General features: G+C 50.3%; 2 protein-coding genes across 2 annotated transcripts; one reads left to right on the forward strand and one right to left on the reverse strand.

Annotated features, from left to right (window-relative positions):
- Nucleotides 1–1,093: 1,093 nt before the first annotated feature.
- On the reverse strand, nt 1,094–3,009 carry LOC117903254 (chitooligosaccharidolytic beta-N-acetylglucosaminidase-like). The gene has a single exon (XM_034815156.1). The coding sequence runs from the start codon at nt 2,936–2,938 to the stop codon at nt 1,094–1,096; it is 1,845 nt and encodes a 614-aa protein (XP_034671047.1). The 5' UTR covers nt 2,939–3,009.
- A 13,119-nt stretch (nt 3,010–16,128) lies between these two features.
- Nucleotides 16,129–18,395, forward strand: LOC117903255 (early endosome antigen 1-like). The gene is made up of 9 exons (XM_034815157.1): nt 16,129–16,156; nt 16,228–16,271; nt 16,326–16,695; nt 16,756–16,916; nt 16,993–17,381; nt 17,433–17,693; nt 17,748–18,005; nt 18,065–18,220; nt 18,281–18,395. Exons 1-9 carry the CDS (start codon nt 16,129–16,131, stop codon nt 18,393–18,395), a joined length of 1,782 nt encoding a protein of 593 aa, XP_034671048.1.
- Nucleotides 18,396–19,271: the final 876 nt, after the last annotated feature.

Raw genomic sequence — 19,271 nt, forward strand, 5'->3', positions numbered from 1 at the left:
ACGAAAGTGGGCACGGCACGGACCCCCCGCTAGGCTCTTGAAACTATAGTCAACTTAGGGTTAAGTTGTGGAAAGTTAAGCACGAGGCTTGGGCCTGGGCCTGGGCCTGGCGATAATCTCAAGTTTGCAATTGCACTGGCAATTTGTTTGTTATCTCGCTTTTACGTATAGACTTACACTGCCCTCGCTCTCTCTCTCTCTCTGTCGCTCGCTCTCTCCCATCGCTATCTCTCTCTCTCTCTCTCGCTGGAGTTCTTGCGGTAAAGTTTACCCTCAGCCATGAGCTATGGCATTTGCATAGGCATAGGATCTCTCCGCTTGGGCGGGGGCGGGAGCGGGTGCCGCGCCTTGATATGAGTGGAAATTGCGTTGGCCTTCCATTTGGCATGCACTCATTTGGGTTATCTGCTCGGGCACTTAATAAACTTCACTTAATGACTCTCGAAACATTCGCCTTGGAATCGCTTTGCTTCAAAATTCGCCTAAAAGCGCACTCTCTCTCTCTCCCCCACTCGACCTACCAAAGATGATAAGCTCCGTCCGTCTCTTCCTCTCTTTGGACGCACTTTGGCAGCGCGGCCACGTTGTCATTGGCAGCAGCGGAAGCGAAGCAGCGCAGCGGGAGAGGATAGCAGCAGGCGGGCGGGCAGGCTGGCAGCACTTTGAAGCTGCCAAAAAAGAGGCAAAACGAAAACGAGAAATCCGCGTAAAAGCGCTTCAAAGGTTTTCGGGGTCGACCGACTGCAACAAAGTTATAATTAGTTGGGGTTAGGTTTTTGGTCTACGTTTCGGGCTCCACCGAGCAACGCGTGGCACGCATGCCCTGGTGCGGGGCGGCGAATTTATTTCATGATTAGACTACAGCATAAAAAAAAAGCTCCCAACATCCCTGTCTTATCCAGCAACAAAAAAAGAACCGCAATAATAATGTTGTGGCTGCTCTTCTGCTTTGCTTGGATGAAAGAGAGCACACGCTCACTCCCACTCTCACTCTCTTCCAGTGTGGCGCTGGAAAGAGAGAGCATAAGAACATAGCGGCACTTGTGGCCATTCTTTGTGTTGTTCTCTCTTGGATGCAACCACTTTATTTAGCTTAAAAGAAGAGTGAGATCAGACTGTCTACTTCGAAGTAATGCTCATCGCACATTTTCTCGTTGAGGACACAATAGCGCGGGGCCACAGCCTCCGCCTGGATGCCACGGTCGAGCAGTCGCTCCCGATAGCGATAGAAGCGACGCTCTATGAGGTCTGTCGATTCCACTGGATTTGCCCAGAGGCGCTCGGCGGCGGCGCCGGCACGTGGCCAGATGCGCGACTCCAAGGTGTGCTGATCGACGGACTCCGTCCACATGCACACCTCGCCGCCCAGGACCAGCTGCGCATCGGGACCCTCCGGCATGTCCGCCTCGTACACGGTGCGCCAGTTGTGGTATTCGGTTTTGGCGTGCCCCAGGCCGTGGTCCAGGTACCAGAAATTGGCGCTGGAGACAATGATGCGGTAGCCCAGCTCCAGCAGTTCCCTGTTGAGGGAGTCGTGCGAGTTGACCCAGGTCTGGATGATGAACCGCTCCTTGGGCAGGTAGCTCCCGATTGTGTCCGGATTGGTCAGTAGGCTGGACCACAGAATGACCGGCTTGGGCTCTGGCATGTCGGGATGCTCGCGCCGATTGATCTCGTCCCAGGCCAACAGATTGCGCTGATGGAACTGCGCCCAGAGGCGCAGGAAGCTCTCCTCGCTGAGGTTGTAGCCCTGCGACAGCATTTGCTCCTGGATCTGCATGGAGCTGTTCCAGCACGACAGCTGCACCTCGTCGCCGCCCATGTGCACGGTCTCCTCCGGCGCCCCCATCTCGGCCACCTGGCGGAAGATTGCCTTCAGCACCGCGTACACGTTGTCGTTCATGGGATTCAGTTGGCCGCACGGCGGAGAGGCGCAGGGGGACTCCCAGGGCGAGCGCTGCAGGCAGAGGGACAGCTCGCCCAGCCCCTCGTCGGGGCCCCACTGCCAGCCGCTGTGCGTGTGCGAGGGCCCACCGATCTCCACGATGATGCGGACGCCCCTGAGGCGGGCGTACTTCATCAGCTCGACGACCTGCTTGCGGGAGTAGGTCTGGGCGCTCGAGTAGGCGCCGTACCGCTGCATCTGTGGCACTCGGGTGATCTCCAGCGGGAAGCTGTGCGCGCCCACCACATGCCAGTGCAGCACATTCAGCTTGGAGGCGGCCATGCCATCGAGCGTCCGCCGCACATGCTGCAGCGGCACGAAGTTGCGCGCTGTGTCCAGCAGCAGGCCGCGATGCGCGTAGCACGGATGATCCGAGATGCGGGCATCGCTGACCAGCAGCAGGCCGCCGCTCACGCTGCCCGTCACCAGATTGCTGAGCGTCTCGAAGGCATGCCTCGCGCCGTACACCGTCGTCGCCTGAATGTCCACCACGGTGCCATTGCCCGGCGCTGAGTTGATGGCCAGCTTGTAGTTCTCGTGCGTCCGCCAGTCGAGCACCAGACTCTCGCTGATCACCGTCGCCAGCACCACGATCCGAGCGCTGCTTGCCACAGCGCAGTCGTCGCGGGGGCACTCCCTGCGCAGATTTGCCACGAACAGCCGTCGTGTCTCGCGCAGGAACTGCGTGGCTGCCTCGCTGGGCGCCTGCACACGGAACTGCAGCTCCCGGGGATCAAAGTGCACGCGGCTGTGCGACAAGCTGATGCCCCCACCGGTCGGCATGGGCCACACGGCGCCGTACTTGCCACACGACAGCCGGCAGTCGCGCTGGCTCTCAAAGCGCTCCACACTGTACATTTCCCCCTGCAACTTCTTGTTCTCCGGCGAGCACACAGTTGACCGGCTGCACAGCCACTTTGTGCCAGCAGCAGCAGCAGCGTCAGCGTCAGCGTTAAGCACTAGCAAAATCCAAATAATTATTAGCCACTTCATTGTGTAAAAGAAACGTTCGAAAAATTGGTAGTAGAAAGATAATTTGATATCCCGAAAGAACAATTTTGAGATTTCAATAGCCGCTTGTTGAAAATATTTTCACTTATTTTAAATATAGAAATATATGTATGCAGATCTTTTATGGCAAGGCCTACTGTCTGCACGGAAATTAGAGCCGCAGCGTTGGAAGCGTTCTAGGTAAAAGTTGCCCAAAGTGGAATCATTTATTGAGAGTTTCTTCTTCCATTGCAAAAACATTTAAGAATCATTTGGGTTCTGCAACGTCTCTAATTTCCGTACAATTTGTGGCTAAGTTTTATATTTTTTGGTAAATTTATTTATTTCCAAATAAATCAATATAAAATCAAAATCAAAACTATTTCCACGCTTGATTGAGGTGTCTTTGTCCCTCCACCTTGTCTTTGCAGTGCCGAAACTTGCGACACAACATGCTGGGGGCAAGGCAAAATGATTTTGTTGCGGGAACGAATGTAAAATATTTGATTGTCTTGTTTTTCGCTCTCAAGCAGTGCCACAGCAGTGGGGCAAGGACGAGCACACATACCAAAACCAAAATTAATTTTTACCATAACCATTGCTAAACTATTAAATTATATTAAATAAAGTAAATTTTTGCTTTGCTTAATTTGCATTTTTAGCACTGCTCACAATATTCTGGCTGCCACTGTGCACTGTGGGGAAGGGCAGACAGTGAGTGAGCATGTGTTGCAGCTAGCAACCACTCGCATGTACTCACATGTACTCTCTTCACTCGTTGTTTTGCGGTGATGGGTGCGGGGCGGGTGGGTTTCCAGATTCATCCAATGCTGAGACGGAGACTATGACTGAGCCTGAGCCTGAGCCTGAGCCATGTGTTTTGCAGGTTGTACAAAATGCCGCAACATTTTATTACGGTTAAGCATGCATTCATTATGTCTACTTGTAGCTCCGCCTGCGCCGCTCTCTGTCCCCTCTGGTCCACGCAGAGACAAATGAGTGGCAGGAGAGACAGGAAGAACTTTAGCAGGAGTGAAGGAGTGTGGTAGTGTGGGAGTGAGGGAGAGCGAAATGTGTACGTGCTGGGCAAATCAGTCTTGTCCGCACCGTCCAGCTCATTTGGTGCTCGACTAATCGCAAATAACACACATCGATTACAGCAACAATCCTCGGAAGACGTTGCCGGAGAGAGGGGAGCATGAGGGAGAGAGAGAGAGAGGGAGCGGTGGCGAAAGCCAAGACTGGAACAGAAACAGAAACAATTAGCACGAACCCGGACATAATTGGCGTGCAGTTACAGAGGCTGATTAAAGAAGCAATCATAAAATTAAGACCCATAATCCCGTGCAATTTGGACAAACACACGCAAACGGAATGGAATGGAACTAGAACTAGGACTGTATAACTGTTGTTGGCCTGTTGTTGCAATGGGGGATGGGGGGGGAATGTGGCCTGCGCTGCCCACGAACGAACAAAGTGCTGCGGAAGAAAGAGAATACGAAGCCAGCCAGCCCCAGTGGAAGGAAGAAAGCTAATAACCAAAGCCAGCAGAAGCAGCGTAAGCAGCAGCAGCAGCAGCGGCAGCGGGCAGTGGGAAAAGTAGTAGAGGGAACGAACACACAAAAATCACTTTACACGCTCCAAATACAAAACAAGCATTACAGTTATTTATCAATATACAGACTATGGGAATGCCCACTAAATTACAAAGAGAGTAAGGTAGATCACAAGAGAGAAGAGAAGGAGAGCATAAGCAGGTAGTCATGCTTGCTTGGGGGGGTAAAAAGCTGACGTCGTCCGCTGCGGTGAGCACCCTGCACTCACAGTTACAACTCGCTCTCCCTCTCTCTTCGCGCTCAGGTAGATAAAAGCTAGAAAGAGATAGGAAGCACCTTTTCCTTGTTGTTTTCGTTGTGCTGTGGTGAAGATGTCACTCTATTCACCTTGATCCACAGCTTATGTATACATTCTGCTTGCTGCAGGAAATCTCTTGATGGCAATATACCCTTGAACTCTGCCGGCGCTGGGTACCAAAGGGAATGTGTGTGTGCGTGCGTGTGCGTGTGTCTGGACTGCATTCCGTTAAGGGGAAAGCGAAGTGAAGTGAAGAGGCGTGAGGAAGAGAAGTTGAGCTTCTGGTACGTGCGGCGATTTGTGTGCTCGAGGTAGTGCCAGTGCCAGTGGCAGTGCCAGTGGCGAGGGACGGCAGCAGGGAGCAGGAACAACACAAGAGCAATATGAAACCTTCATTAGCGAGAGGCAGTGGGCAGGCTGAATGGAATGGAATGGGTAAGCCTGAGAGCAGGGCACTACGAGTATTGCACTCGTCCTCGCCCCAGGCCACAACGGATTGAAAATGCTTCCGGCCATACAAATTGTACGTGAAACGTGAGAAATTAATTTTCAAGGTGGCCACGCAGCAGCATCAGCAGCAGCGTCAAAGTCCTGGCCGCACCTCCCCACTAACCACCCCCACCCCACCCGACAAATGACCTGTGAGGCGCCCCCCAAGGTGGCTGACCAGGAATTGCCTAACTTTTAGCCTAGACGTCGAAACCGGAACGGAAACCAAGAAGTTTATCAGTCTGCTGGGGCTCACTGGCAGTGGAACCGAAAACGGAACCCCAAGGAGGGTTGGGGCGCAGACGGACCCCGCTGCTGCTCTCTCTCTCTGTCTCTCTGTCTCGCTCTCGATATGTCTATGTATGCAAAGCAATGTCAAAATTCAATTTAATGCTGCCGTAACGAAAATCTGTCAGCTTGCAGCACAAATAATGTCAAAGCCAAGCGCACACACAGACAGGGGATAGAAAAGGAGTTGGAGACAGCCACAAAGTGACGCTCACACACACACACACACACAGAAAGAGGGAGAGAGAGAGAGAGAACATATGGATACCTCCTGTGACAAGACACACACAAAAGCCAAAGCAGGATGCTTGCGTCTGTCAGCGGCAATTGTGGCTGATTTGCGCTTTTTATACCTCATCCAAGGGGTACTCCCATTTGGTCAGGATGTACGCCTTGCCCACCGCCACTGATCCTTTCAGTCAGCGGAGCTCTCTGTCTGTATATCGTCGAGAAGCGTCGAGAAGCGTCGAGAAGCTGCAAAATCGAAACAAGTAAAGTGTATTTAATGAACGGCTTTTCCGCGCTTTTCACTCTTTATTTTTCTTGAATGCGACAGGAAGAGAAATAGTGTGTGCGAGAGTGATAGAGAGAGAGAGAGAGAGGGAGTGGGAGCGCAGAGATAAACGACGGAGCGGGAGGAGCAGGGGGAGGTGTCACACATCGCATAACATTCCAAAGCATTTGATAAACGGCGACGCTTGCCAGTACGAGTTCGGGTACGAGCATGTGTCCCGTGTCCTTTGAGTGTCCGTGTGCGAGGCATTGTTGAAAGGGTCGTCCTTTGGCGCAGCTCGAATCCGTTGCCACTGCGACTGCGACTGTGACATTGACAAGTCAGACAATTTCTCAAAAGATGCATTCACGCAGGGCGAGCGGGCAACAAAAAATTAAGCAGCGAAATCGCACTGCCATGAGCAATGTGCGGAGTGGAGTGGAGTGGAAAACCGCCTGCCCACCTGCCTGCCAGCCTGCGGTCTGGAGCGCCACACTTGACTCCAGCTGTGGCACACCCCTGCCGCTGAGTCGCAGGAGTCGCCATTCGCAATGGCAGCTGTCAGCTTTGGCTGCGGGCTGCCCCGCGGCTGGCCCAACGCCGCCTAATGGTGGCTCACTGCTGACTTACTGCTGGATATGACTCGCGCGACTCTCGATTGTTTTGATTCGCAACAATTGCATTTGGCAGGCATTGAGCTTTGAAGCTTTAAACCACAAAAATGTTGGAAAGCAAGCGAAAAAGCTACAAGCGACTGGCTTGAAATGTTTGCATGTTTTGCGCCATCTACTTCATACATAAATACATACATTTTTATATACATAAACACACATGCAAACATGTATCTGCATGTTTCACTTTTAATTGAGCCAAACAGGCGTGGGGGGTGGCAGCGTGCTTAATTCCGTGTGCCGTTTATCCGGCTGTTATTTGGCGAGACCTCCCACCGCCCGCCCGCCCGGAATCCGAGTGTTTTGACTTTGTCGAATTAGCCATTGTGATAACATTTATGCGCCGCTCTGCTGGTGCTTCATCGCACTTAATTGGGCAAACGATTGCCTGACTTGCTTACAAATGTGCCTCTAACGTCGGCAGGGCAGGGCCCAAACAGCCAGCCCTTCCATGTGTGCCACACGACAACACACAAAAAAAAAGAAGTGAAACTCAAACAAGCGGCACGCACTTGATGCGGAGCAGGCGAACACCGACCCACGCACGTATTGAGCATGTGTGTGTGTGTGTATGTGTGTGTGTGAATATTGCATGCGATAAATTATTTTAAAGCGTTAACCCCCCACACCGCCCACAGGGAGCAGCCAACGAGCAGACATCTATTTAATATACCGCAACGCATCAGTTTTAATATTGTTGCGATTTTATTTACGCGCATGAAAATTTATAAACGTTTATGACATGTCAAGCAGCATTGTGACTCCACCTCCACCTTCACCTCCACCTCACGTTGCGCTCTCTCACGCTCTCACGCTCGCACTCTCTCTCACTCTCGCATTCTCTCCCCCATTCTCATTGCACGCTGCGTGTAGAATCTTTACTGTAATATTACCCTCGAATTGTGCAGCAAAACGGATATACTCGAGACAACGATAACTGAAGTCTGCCATGCACATGGTGAAGTCATAGAAATAAATATATGCTATAAGGAATAAATGCTATGAGAATTACAATTATATCTACAATAAGTAAATATTTGAAGCTATTTATTTATTCTTTATGCGAGTGATACAGGAATTACTTGCATTTAAATGCTTGCTGGGTATCCCAATTGTCGGTACTGTACGGCCTGAGCTTGCTCTACGTTTTTTCGACTCTTTCATGTAAATGTTATTATTATTATTGTTATTATTATTGCTCTAGTTGTTGTTGCCCTTTAATTTTGGGTACCTTTGGGAGCGAGAAGGAGACTTGGAAGAGGCAAAAGCGAAAGGAAAATGACAACTACTCAAATACAATTTATTGTTTCTGATTTTTCTTTAGTCTTTATTGTTACGCATATTTATTATGTATTTATTAATTTGTTTTGCTGCGGTTTTTACACACACCCCAATACACCCACCCACACACGCACACACACACACACACACACACCTACATATATCAATGGATGGACGACAGGCAGGTTAAACATTTTCGTTTGATTTGTTATCAGGGCTGGCATCGTTTGGTTCTATCTTTTTCAAGCGCGTCCTGCCCATCCAATCAGGCGTTTTGTAACGCTCAGCAAAAGTTAACAAAAAATGTGACACCAAGCAAGTACGGGGGGAATATTTATGCCCTTCAGAAGCGACAAGTAGTTGCCAAATTTCGGTGCCAATTGGAGGACCCTTTAGTTCGTGGAGGAATTACCAAGGACAGTGGTAAAGCTTGAGCTGCAAGGGTATTAAAGGCATCGGCATTAACAGCTAGATTTGTGTTTTGGTTTTTTTGATATAGTTGTTGTTGTTGCAGTAGTAGTAATTGTTGATGTTTGTTTTTGCTGGATATTGTGGCTGGAGCTGTCGCTGTCGTGGGCGGCTCGTTGACGGCGTTTGTAATTTCATTTTCGGCATTATGTAATTTATGAACTTTTCATTGAAAGTTATGTGCAGGCGGTGGCGCACATTGACGACATCTTTAATTAATTACATTTTAACATGATAATTAATAGTGCCGCGTGCGTCGACAGGCAGCAAAGCCGAATGCCACAAAAGTGAAACCAATCAATGGGGAGGGGGGGCAGCAGTCAGCAGTCAGCAATTGTCAAAGGCAACTCCGCAGGTACGCTCTCCCAAGGTGAATTATTCACCACGCTCAGAGAGACAAGCGCAACAGAGGGATAAATTCACCACGCGCGATCCAAGCACAAGAACAGAGAGAGAGGGAGAGAGAGAGAGGGAGAGGGAGAGCAGTGTCTTCAGTGGCAAAAAGGTAAAACCTCAAAGAGACAAACTTAAGTTCGATTTCAATTTGTTAGATGATGGGCGGGAATACGTACGAATATATGTATGTATGGGGAATTCCATGTTGCATATGATGCACTTTGTGGGCTTTAATTTGGCTTTAACGCGTTGCCAATTCATCGAAGTATGCTGCAACAGTGGAGTACGGCCATAATAATGATAATAATAATATCAGAAGCAGAGGCACAGACAAACACCGAAACCGAAGCAGAGACCAGAGGCAGAGGCATCGTGGACACTGATGATGACCATAATGATACACAAACAATTGCCAAGGAATTTCAATTCAATTCCATGCCATGCTATGCCCGCGCCCTGCCTTTTCTTTTTGTCTGTTTTGTCTTCCATTCTGTTTTACGTTTTTGTTTTTTTGTTTTGCCGCATCTTCTATGCCGCCACATCCGCATCCACATCCGCTTTTGCTTTTCGCATGTTTCTGGGACTGGGACTGGGACTGTTTCCATCATTCTCAGTCTTGGTCACGGACCTCTGGTTGCTCCTCCCTTAAAAAAAAAGAACAAAAAAAAGTTGTTTTGACAGTAGCCAAGATTGAGTTCTTATTCAATTTGTACGGATTTGTTGTATACGCTGGCCCTTTTAGGGGTCCACTCGAGTTCCCCCCTGCCACGCTGCCACGCCGCCACACTGCCCACTCAACCCATTCTTCAGATGCTCAATTGGAATTTATTTCATATTATTTGTCGTATGGTCTCCCGCTCATTCTCTTGCCATTCCCTTAAATTTCGTTGTCCCCTCCCCCTGCCCGCAAGCTTGCTGGCACTTGGCTTTTGTTTTTTGGGGTGCGCGCGTTCGGTAGCAAAAAGTTGTGCTTGTTGTGGCCTCAGCTGCAGTCAATTTGAGTTGTTGCCCTCCTTGACCGAGCACACTCCGAGTGTGCTCCCCTGCACTCCGTGTACTCCGTGCGAGCAACTCGATTTGGCTGCAGGCTTGCAGATGGATCAAGTTAGCTGCTAGTTGACTCTTGCTGGCAGACCGACCAGTGCGACCAGACAGGGCAGCGGGGAAGGCCAATCAATGTGCCCGCAAAAGTATGCTACAGCAAAAAGTTGCAGCCGGCCCCAGCCAGCAAACCATGTAAATGTCCTTGCTGGCCACACACACACACACACACACACACACACAAACGAACATTCGAACAGTGTGCCGTGACTCAATGCAGTTCAGCGGATTTCTTGGTATAAGCTTAATAATACCAGCAAAAGGATACCAAAAAAACATTTGGCATAACTTTTCTTCTGGGCTCCTAACTTGCTATTTTTGTAATTGGCAGTTTTCAGTTTTATCCCAGCCCCAGCCGCAACCCCAACCCCAGCCCCCTCCCTACGCTCTGTTTCATTTGACTTTTGTGTGTGGATCAAATTTAATCAAGTTTGTTTCTTGTTTCGTGGTGTTTGGTGTTTGCCGTAGTGCCGTGGGTTATTTATGAACTGTGTGCACAGGTGTTACGACCAATGTCCAACTCACTCCCGCTCATATCAGTCATGTCAGCCATCAGTAAGCCCCACAGCGTACTCCCTCCCTGCCAGCCTCCCTGTCCATGGCCAGGGCCAATCTGCAGCTCAATCCGGAACTGAAGTGGCCCAACGCTAACCACTTTAGAGATGAGCCTGCCCTTAGCTGTTGTTCTTATACTTGGCTTGCTCCGCTCTTACTTTGCCCCACATTCTGCGTTGGCACTGGCTCTGGCATACCCTGCCACAGCCACACGAAAGTGAGTGAAAAATATGCGAAAGATAACCAGAAAATATCTCCAACCAATATGCACATTTCAGTGCCAAAATATCAATGCAAACAAAGCTTAAACTTGAGTATTATTTATGGAACATTTTCCTGCCCTGTTCGGAAAGAGCATCCGCATGTCGCTCGTTTCTTGTTTTTTTCGGTTCTTTTTTCCCTGCTTCGCCTCGCGCGACTTCAAATTGCCAACTTAGTTGTTATTTGTTGGCTGTCTGGCTAAAGACAGGAGCAGGAGCAGGAGCAGGCCAGAGCCGAGAGCTGAGAGCTGAGAGCTGACCCGGCTCAGGCGCAGGGACAGGGCAATATTCGTGGACGAAGCACTCTGATGGCTCTCACGTCACCACTTCTGCAAATTGCGGCAATAATGCAACAAAGGTTTCTTGGGAAACACACACCAAATTGCATAAGCCAAAGTCATGGGCCAAGGGACGGAGGCAGGGGACTCTGGCAAAAGGGGCAAGCGTGCCTGTGGATGGATGTACTTGGCGACTGAAAGACGCCGTCAGTCACTTGGCCGCCGTCGCCGCCGCCGCGTCCTACAGCCACGAGGATCTATTCCTCCTGCCTCCTGCCTCCTGCTGTTCCTCCTGCTCCTGCTCCGTCTTTTACTGCTGGCTGGCTGCCTCTGCAGCTCCTTCGCTTGCTCCTTCTCCCCGCTGCTGCATTTCATTTTCAATTTGATTTTTTTTTCAACTTCTTCCACCCCCCGCGCGCGCGCGCTCTTGCTCGCGTTCCTTTTTGTTTCTGTTTACATTTTCATTCGCCGATGCGGTTTTCGCTTTGGCTGCCCGGCCCCATTCCAAATTCCACTCGCCCGTTCCACGCTCCCGTTCCATTCCCAGCCGCATTTCACGTTTACGTTTTCGTTTTCGTTTCGTTTCGAGGCAAGGCAAGGCAACATTTTTGTTTGTAATTTACTTGGGAATGCAGGCAGGCGTCTTCCTCCACCGCCTTCCGCCTTGTGCTGCGGTTTTCCAAGAAAAATCTTTTGTGTGCCTCCACCAGCAGTGCCCCCGCCCCGCCCCCCACAGCAGTGGATGAGCCACGCCGTAATTGCAGTGGGTCCCTAACTGTGACCGCTGACAGGCAAATCAAGTGTCACCCAAATGCTACTCCAGATGCGGGCCCTTGCAGCGCGCGCCACAGCATGCACCCCCGCACCTCCGCACGCCCCCAAAATGTTGTAGCTATGCGGGTGTGCCTTTTAAAGGAACTCTGTGCCTCTCCCTCGCTGCCTTAAACGTCTTTGCTCAATAAATTTCATTCGGCACTTTTGGCCCAGTTTAAAATGCAAAATGGAACTGGACTTGGGGCATACCCTAAGCCGAAATGTGGGCAAACAATAGCCGCAGGAGCAAGTCCGCGCTACAGGAGCAAGTGATCGATGTGGCCAGAGCAGCAGCTTTGTTTTGGGCACATATCCCCCAATTGTTGCTCGTTTGCCATTTGCCTGCGCAATGAGCATCATGAGGAGGCAGCACAATGGCTGGCTGCACACAGCCCACACCCCACACCCCACCGTACACAGGTCCTTTAATGCTGCTCCTGCAAAAGGCACAAGGGCCACAACAATGGTGGGCACACACACCAACACTCGCATGTGGACACAGACCCGCAGTCGGACAGCTGCAACAATGGGCAGCTGCAGCAGGACAGTTGGATCGACGTTGCACATACCTTTGGGTGGGGCGGCAAAACAAAAGCGAGAGAAGATCGCCGCTCCTCTATGCTTTCATTTTCTATCTTAGTGTGAGAAATGTTTGCAGATTCTTAGATCTGAAATGTGAAACCTTCAAACTGCGATTGATTCGCCTGCGCCATTTAATGAGCTTAAAATACAAATGTAAATAGAAAGCAGCCTTTAAGGATCAATTACAGTGGCGCTCCAGCTGCAGCTCCAATTTCCATCTCCATCTGCCTCTGTCTCTGCATTTGTCGCCTCTTTCTGTGCCTTTTGCTTTGATTCGAGTCAGCCGCAAAGCCCACAGCGGCGCAGTGTAGCTGCCCCCCTGGAGAGCGGCGAAGGCCATGCCCAAAAAAAAAAGAAGCTAATCGCCAGGTGTCGAGGCTCTGGCCTCGTCCTTTCATTTTGCTCGGCTAGTTCCTCCTTCTTTTTTTTTGGGTGTTTTGTTCCAAACAATTGGCGCTGCTCCGCACTCCGCACTCTTGCCACTCACCCACTCATTCACTCTCGCACTCACTTATTCATTTCCATTCAGCACCCGAGTCATTGGTTCCCGGTTGTTTCCCCGCCGCTTGGACACGCTTGTGCTCATTTCCATGCCCCGTGCCTCATGCCTCATGCCTCATGCCCCATTCCTGCATTGTCGTTTGTCCGTTGATTCCTGTTGCTAATTTCTGTTGTCCATTGGAGCTCCTGGCTGCATGCGGGGAGGGGCGGCAGATTGGGTAGCAGGATTTGGCTGCCCACTGGAGGACCTTTCACACAAAGATCAGCGTGTCGGGGCTGCAGCATGGTGTGGGTTGGACTGGGGCTGGGGCTGGTGCTGGGGCGTTGGCAAAGGTGTTGGGCCATCCTTTGGCCCCTGTGCTTTTGTGTGCGAGCGGGGACAAAAGAAAGCCACAGGCAGGCACCAGCCAGCACACACAGCATGAAGCAGCAGCAGCCAGTATCCAGTGCGCCATTATGAACGGATGCTTCCTGCACGGCCCAAGCACAGTCCCAGGCTCAGGCTCCGGCTCCGGCTCCGGCTCGGACCCACCCGTCTTCAGCCGAGTTCGGTTGCCATCGCACCGATTGCAATTAATTCTGTGTATTCGCATCACGTTCCGGATCCCATCACCAAACAATTTCATACGTATTAAATGCAATGTCGAAAGTGAAAACACAATCTCCGCTCTGCTCCGCTCCATTCCGTTCCGTTCCATTCCGTTCCCCGTTCCCCCTTCCCCGTTCTCAGTGGGAGATTCGGAGCCATCGATGCCAGAGCCTTTTCCGGCAGCAAGGCGATTACAAGTTCGGGGGTTCGAATTGTGAGTGCCCTAACCGTTAAGAAGATTGCGTTAAGTGGGGGTTGGCCCCACTCCGCCAGCATTCCCTCCAACTCGAGGATACATATGAGCAGTGTCGCGGCTCTGGCAGCGTCTCCACTCCTTTGGCATTCTCTTTCCGCTTGCGTTTCTGTTTGCTCTCTCTTCTTCGATTCTTCCAAATGTATTTATTCTGCCATTGTCATCGTTTTTATCAATAATTCATACCTCGGCTCGCCTTTAATTACCATTTTCTGTAATTTAATTTCAATTTGAGGTAACTTTAAGGCAACTTTCTGTCACCTTTTCACCCCCACGCAGCAGTCTTACTGTGGGGTGTGCCAGTGAATGAAGCTCTTCGCCTTGCCCTCTGTAAACCATCAAATGAAGACGATTTAATTTCATTAATTTGCACACGCCTCCCACCTAGAGGGAGGTTCCTGCCATGTTCACACCACCCTATCCCTCACCCCTCACCTCTCGCTGCTGTCCAGCAACTTGGCCACTTGTGTCGCCTGCCGCTCGCTCATCGTTGGACACTCTGCTCTCTCTCTTGCATTTCATCCACAAAAATGGTCTCTTAATTTTTGTAATTTGTTGTCTTGCCACGAAGAGCAGTGGACGTGGAGCAGCCGGGCGGATGGCCAGAGGTGGAACCGGAGTAATGGTTTTAATGGCCATCTGGATATCAGCCGCAGTTTGTGGTCTCTTCAATGCGTTTGTGGGCAATGAGTTTTGCATATTGTCGGAATGATGCCATCAAATAGAAATTCCAATGTGGGATTGGACATGGAAATGGAAATGGAATCGTGAGCAGCGCAGAGCTTAGCAGAGCAGTGCCGGAGGTGGTGTAAATATTTCCCCCATTTCCCATCCATTCCCCTGTCTCCATGATGATGTGCAACTTATCCATCCTGTCCAAATTCCGGCGATGACTGACCAAAAAAATAAACAACAAAAAAACCCACACACAAAAAACACTCGAATCGAAGCGAAACGAAAGCAAAACAAAATCAAATCTAAGGGCAAAGTTGTTACCTTTAACCCCCAGTAACCCCATCCCCCATGGCACTCTGTTGGCTGGGCCTAATATCGAGCTGGGTACTGGAGGAGGGTTGCTAGCTGGTAGCTGGTAGTCTCAGCTTAGCATGAAAGCCTGTCAAAATAATACCAACGAAATTAATTTTGACATATGCCACAATGAGTGAAGGCCTCCAGGCCCAGGCCCACTCCCAGGTCCACCACTGTGACACACATCAGATGCGAGGGGCCAGGTGGCAGGCAGGTAGCGTATGAGTATTCAACAAATTATAAAACATTACTCAGATAGCATTAGGTAAAAGTATGTTTTAAAGTGTTTAAGCTTCTATAAATATGTTTATCTATTTCGAATTAAATTCTTACTGTAACTGTTCTCTCACTTTGTATTGCTTTTGTGATCTTTTTATGCTCTGCAAAAGCTCTGCTCAATATTTATTTGCTCAATTGCGGTTCATCTTACTTCCCACATCCCTCTCTCAGCAACAACAACACAATGCGATGCGTGTGAGCTTAGGCGACGCTTGCAGTCAGAGAGAGAGAGAATCGCAAAGTTCTACCTGCGCTCACAGCAAGTGCGGACATGCAGGCATAACGGAATCACTCTGCTGCGTTCGATCACAAGTCTGAGTGCACACCCCCTCCCCCGCCAAGCACTCCACGATATTCTTGCGTTCTTTTGTAGTCCTTTTAGGCGGAACAAAGAGGAGAAACACACAGAGGAAACCTTTGCTGAGGAACGTAACACCAAGCACATGAACTTCGTATGTACTTTGATCTTTTTATGCTCTGCAAAAGCTCTGCTCAATATTCATTTGCTCAATTGCGGTTCATCTTACTTCCCACATCCCTCTCTCAGCAACAACAACACAATGCAATGCGTGTGAGCTTAGGCGCCGCTTGCATTCAGAGAGAGAGGGAGATGGAGAGAGAGAGAATCGCAAAGTTCTACCTGCGCTCACAGCAAGTGCGGACATGCAGGCATAACGGAATCACTCTGCTGCGTTCGATCACAAGTCTGAGTGCACACCCCCTCCCCCGCCAAGCACTCCACGATATTCTTGCGTTCTTTTGTATTCCTTTTAGGCGGAACAAAGAGGAGAAACACACAGAGGAAACTTTTGCTGAGGAACGTAACACCAAGCACATGAACTTCGTATGTACTTAGTAGGCAGAGCATCTGTCGGAGCACATAACTGATCAGTATATGGAAAACTATTTATGTTTTGTTCCAAATTCCTACTTGTTAATTATTCATTTTGTTGTGCGTTTTGTTTTGGTCTTTTTTCGCTTAAAGCATTTGTGGCAGTGGCAGTGGCAGAATAATGTCTACCAATAAGCGTTACGTCCGACGTAAGTTTCCCCGTTTCTTCTTGTGGGCACCTACTAATTGACATTCCTTTGGCATCCCCGATCTTGAACAGCAACCAAGGCCAGTAATCTGCGTGCACTGGCAAACAACTCGAGGGTGAGTTCATCTTTCGATCCCTTCGATTCCAGTTTAAGTACGAATATTATGCAGGCGGCCTCGAATGAATTGGAGACACGCTCCCAGTCGCAGTCGCCCAGCCGTTACAGTGTGTCGCGCAGCATTTACACGGCCCGCAGCGTTTACTCCATGCCCACAGAGGGCAGGTTCTCGGCGTCGTATTTTGTGTCCCTTCACGAGCGCCCAACGAAGCCGGAAAGGCAAGTGTCCAAGTCGCGCACGAATAGCCCCGCAGAAAGGTCTCGTGCCTTGCCCAAAGCCGAACTGCGCAGCGTCGGCACGCAGTACCAGGAGCTGCAGAGACTTCAATTCGAAGTTGTTGAATCATTGGAACCCGCCGAGTCCAAGCTTGTGACTGATGACGAGACGAAGAGCGACTCGAGTTGTTTGCCCCAACATTTGCGTGAGTTGTGCCCCACATGGCTCTGTGATCCTCTGACTTTTTGTTTTTTTTTTGCGACAGCGAACGAGTGTGTGCAGGATCTGAAGGATCGTTGCCAGGCAGCCGTTGATTCGGGTTTCATGATGCTCTACGATCACCTGGAGCCCATCCAGCTGGCCAAGGATGAGTTCGAGGCGTGCCATCGGAAGGAGCAGCTGAAAGTGAAGCTGAAGGAGCTGCTGGTAGGACTTCACCAGCTGCTGGAAGGACTTCACCAGCTGCTGGGACTCATCATTTATTTGCCACTCTCTCCCACAGAGCCGCAATATGGAGAGAATTGTAGAGAATATCGATGAGGTGTGTGGGACAGCAGGAGCTGGCGAGCAGCAGGCTTCGTCCAATAGTCATCTGTACCGTGACATTGGCAGGCTGCGGCGGCTGAAGCAGCACATGGAGGGGCGCTTCCTGCAGCTCAACAAGAATCACAATGAGCAGATGAACAGGCTGAGGGCGGATCTCGAGGGGAAGCTGCTAGCTGGCGAGAGACACTGGCAGCAGACCCTGGGCGAGCTGCAGGAGCGCCTGCGGCACAGCGAGACCCACAGTAAGGAAACCAACTGCCAGCTGGCCATGCAGAATGCTGCCCTGACGGCCAAAGACAGCGCCATCGAGTCGGCCAAGGCGGAAATGGACAAGCTCAGCTCTCGGTGAGTATTCGAATTAACTCTGCCATCTGACATAAGCTTATCCGGGAACAGCAACATGGAGCTGAGTCAACTGGTGAAGGGATCGGAGGCTGCGCTACTGAGGACACGGCAGGAACTAGAGCGCCTGGAGGGGCAGCTGAACGAGCTTAAGCAGCGTCACATCCTGCCGGTCGTCGAGGAGAAAGATCACATCATTAGCGACCTGAAGCTGAAGAATGAGGAACTGCTGCAGCTGAGAGACGTGCACCACGACCAAGAGCAAAATATTCTGCGGTTGAGTGCGAAGAACGATGAGCTGGATGCGAAGATCAGGTGAGGCTCCAGCTCCAACTGAGTTCCGAGTGTATGTCCATTCCGTATCCGCAGTGAGCTGCAAGCGAAGCTCAAAAGCACGAAAGCCCAGCTCAATGCCATTGAGCAAAAGGATGAGCAGCTGCACTGGGATCTGGAATCCGTAAGGAAGGAATTCAACTGCACTCAGGCGCTGGTGATCAAGTTGCGGGAGCAGGCGAGTCGCGACAGCGAGGCTACAGCCACATGCAGCCACGAGATCAACAAACTGAAGAAGACAATCGATCAGCTCTCTACTTGGAGTCCTCTGGCAAGGACTGGCAGATCAATCAGGTATAGAGTTCCATACGAAAGACTCAAACGATAATTCTCGAACTCTCGTTGCAGCTAAGACAGCAGCTGCTCGCGAAGGAGGAGCAAGTGGGCCATCTCTTTGAGAAACTGGATGGTCAGGTGTTGAAGCTCAGTCGCCTGGAGCAGTATGTAAAATTGAGCGCGGAAGAGAATGATCGCCTGAGGCAGCTACTGGACAGACAGAACGACACCATGTGGGTGCCCAACATCCTTCCTAGACTGATTCGCAATTTAAATTTCGAATATCATTTCAGCAAGAACCTGCGGGAGTTCATTGCCAACAACATTGGCACTTACCTCGAGCCACGGAATGGCCTGCAGCAGCAGCAGAATTTGAGCGGCCATCAGCCACAGCAGCGACATCAGTAGGCGACGTCCTCATCCAAGACAGAGACAGAGAAACACTGAAACCAGACAACCAAATCTCAATTAGAGAAATTTATTGTTACCATTTTTGCATGTTTCTATTTAGTCAATAGTCTAGAATAAATACGAATAAGCGATCGATAGAGAACATCAACAGCCTGCAAGCCACAGCCCACATTCGCAGATGCGTCACTGGGTCACGCCACGTAAAAAGTGTGCTTAAAATGGCACGTAAATATATGCACACACACACACATGCTCCTATGGCTGTGCACGTACATATAGCTGTTGACTGCAGTGGCAAAGCTGTAATGTGTAGAGAGAGAGAGAAAGCAGCGAAACTGAGATCGAATGCAGCAGCGTTAGTCCGTTATGCCTGATGGTGCGCACTTGCTGTGAGCGCAGGTAGAACTTTGCGATCTTCTTTCTCTCTCCATCCACCACAGCCCAAAGCGCTGACTGCAAGCGTCGCCTAAGCTCACACGCATCGCTTTGTGTTGTTGTTGCAGAGTGAGGTGTGTGGGAAGTGGGAATGAGATGCGCAAAGAAGAAAAGCTTTGCGTTTGCTTCATTTGTTTTTGTTTTAGTCGAAAGTGCCTTTTGAAATTTTGGAGGCCATTGCTTTATGTTTCATAATCTGTGACTTGTACATATGTATGTGCTGAATATATGTTTGTACGAGTATATGGCATAAAAGCGAAAGAGAGATAATCATGGGTTCGGCTCTGTCGCGGCGACTTTCGAGCGCTGACAAGGCCGAGATCCAGGCGGAGTCGGGATTCTCGATGCGTCGGCTCGACTACCTGTTCGACATGTATGAATCACTGAGGAAGACAAACGGAGTTTTGCACAGCAAGGATCTGCTGCACTGTCCAACGC

Source organism: Drosophila subobscura, chromosome A (assembly GCF_008121235.1).
Source record: "Drosophila subobscura isolate 14011-0131.10 chromosome A, UCBerk_Dsub_1.0, whole genome shotgun sequence".
NCBI lineage: Eukaryota > Metazoa > Arthropoda > Insecta > Diptera > Drosophilidae > Drosophila > Drosophila subobscura.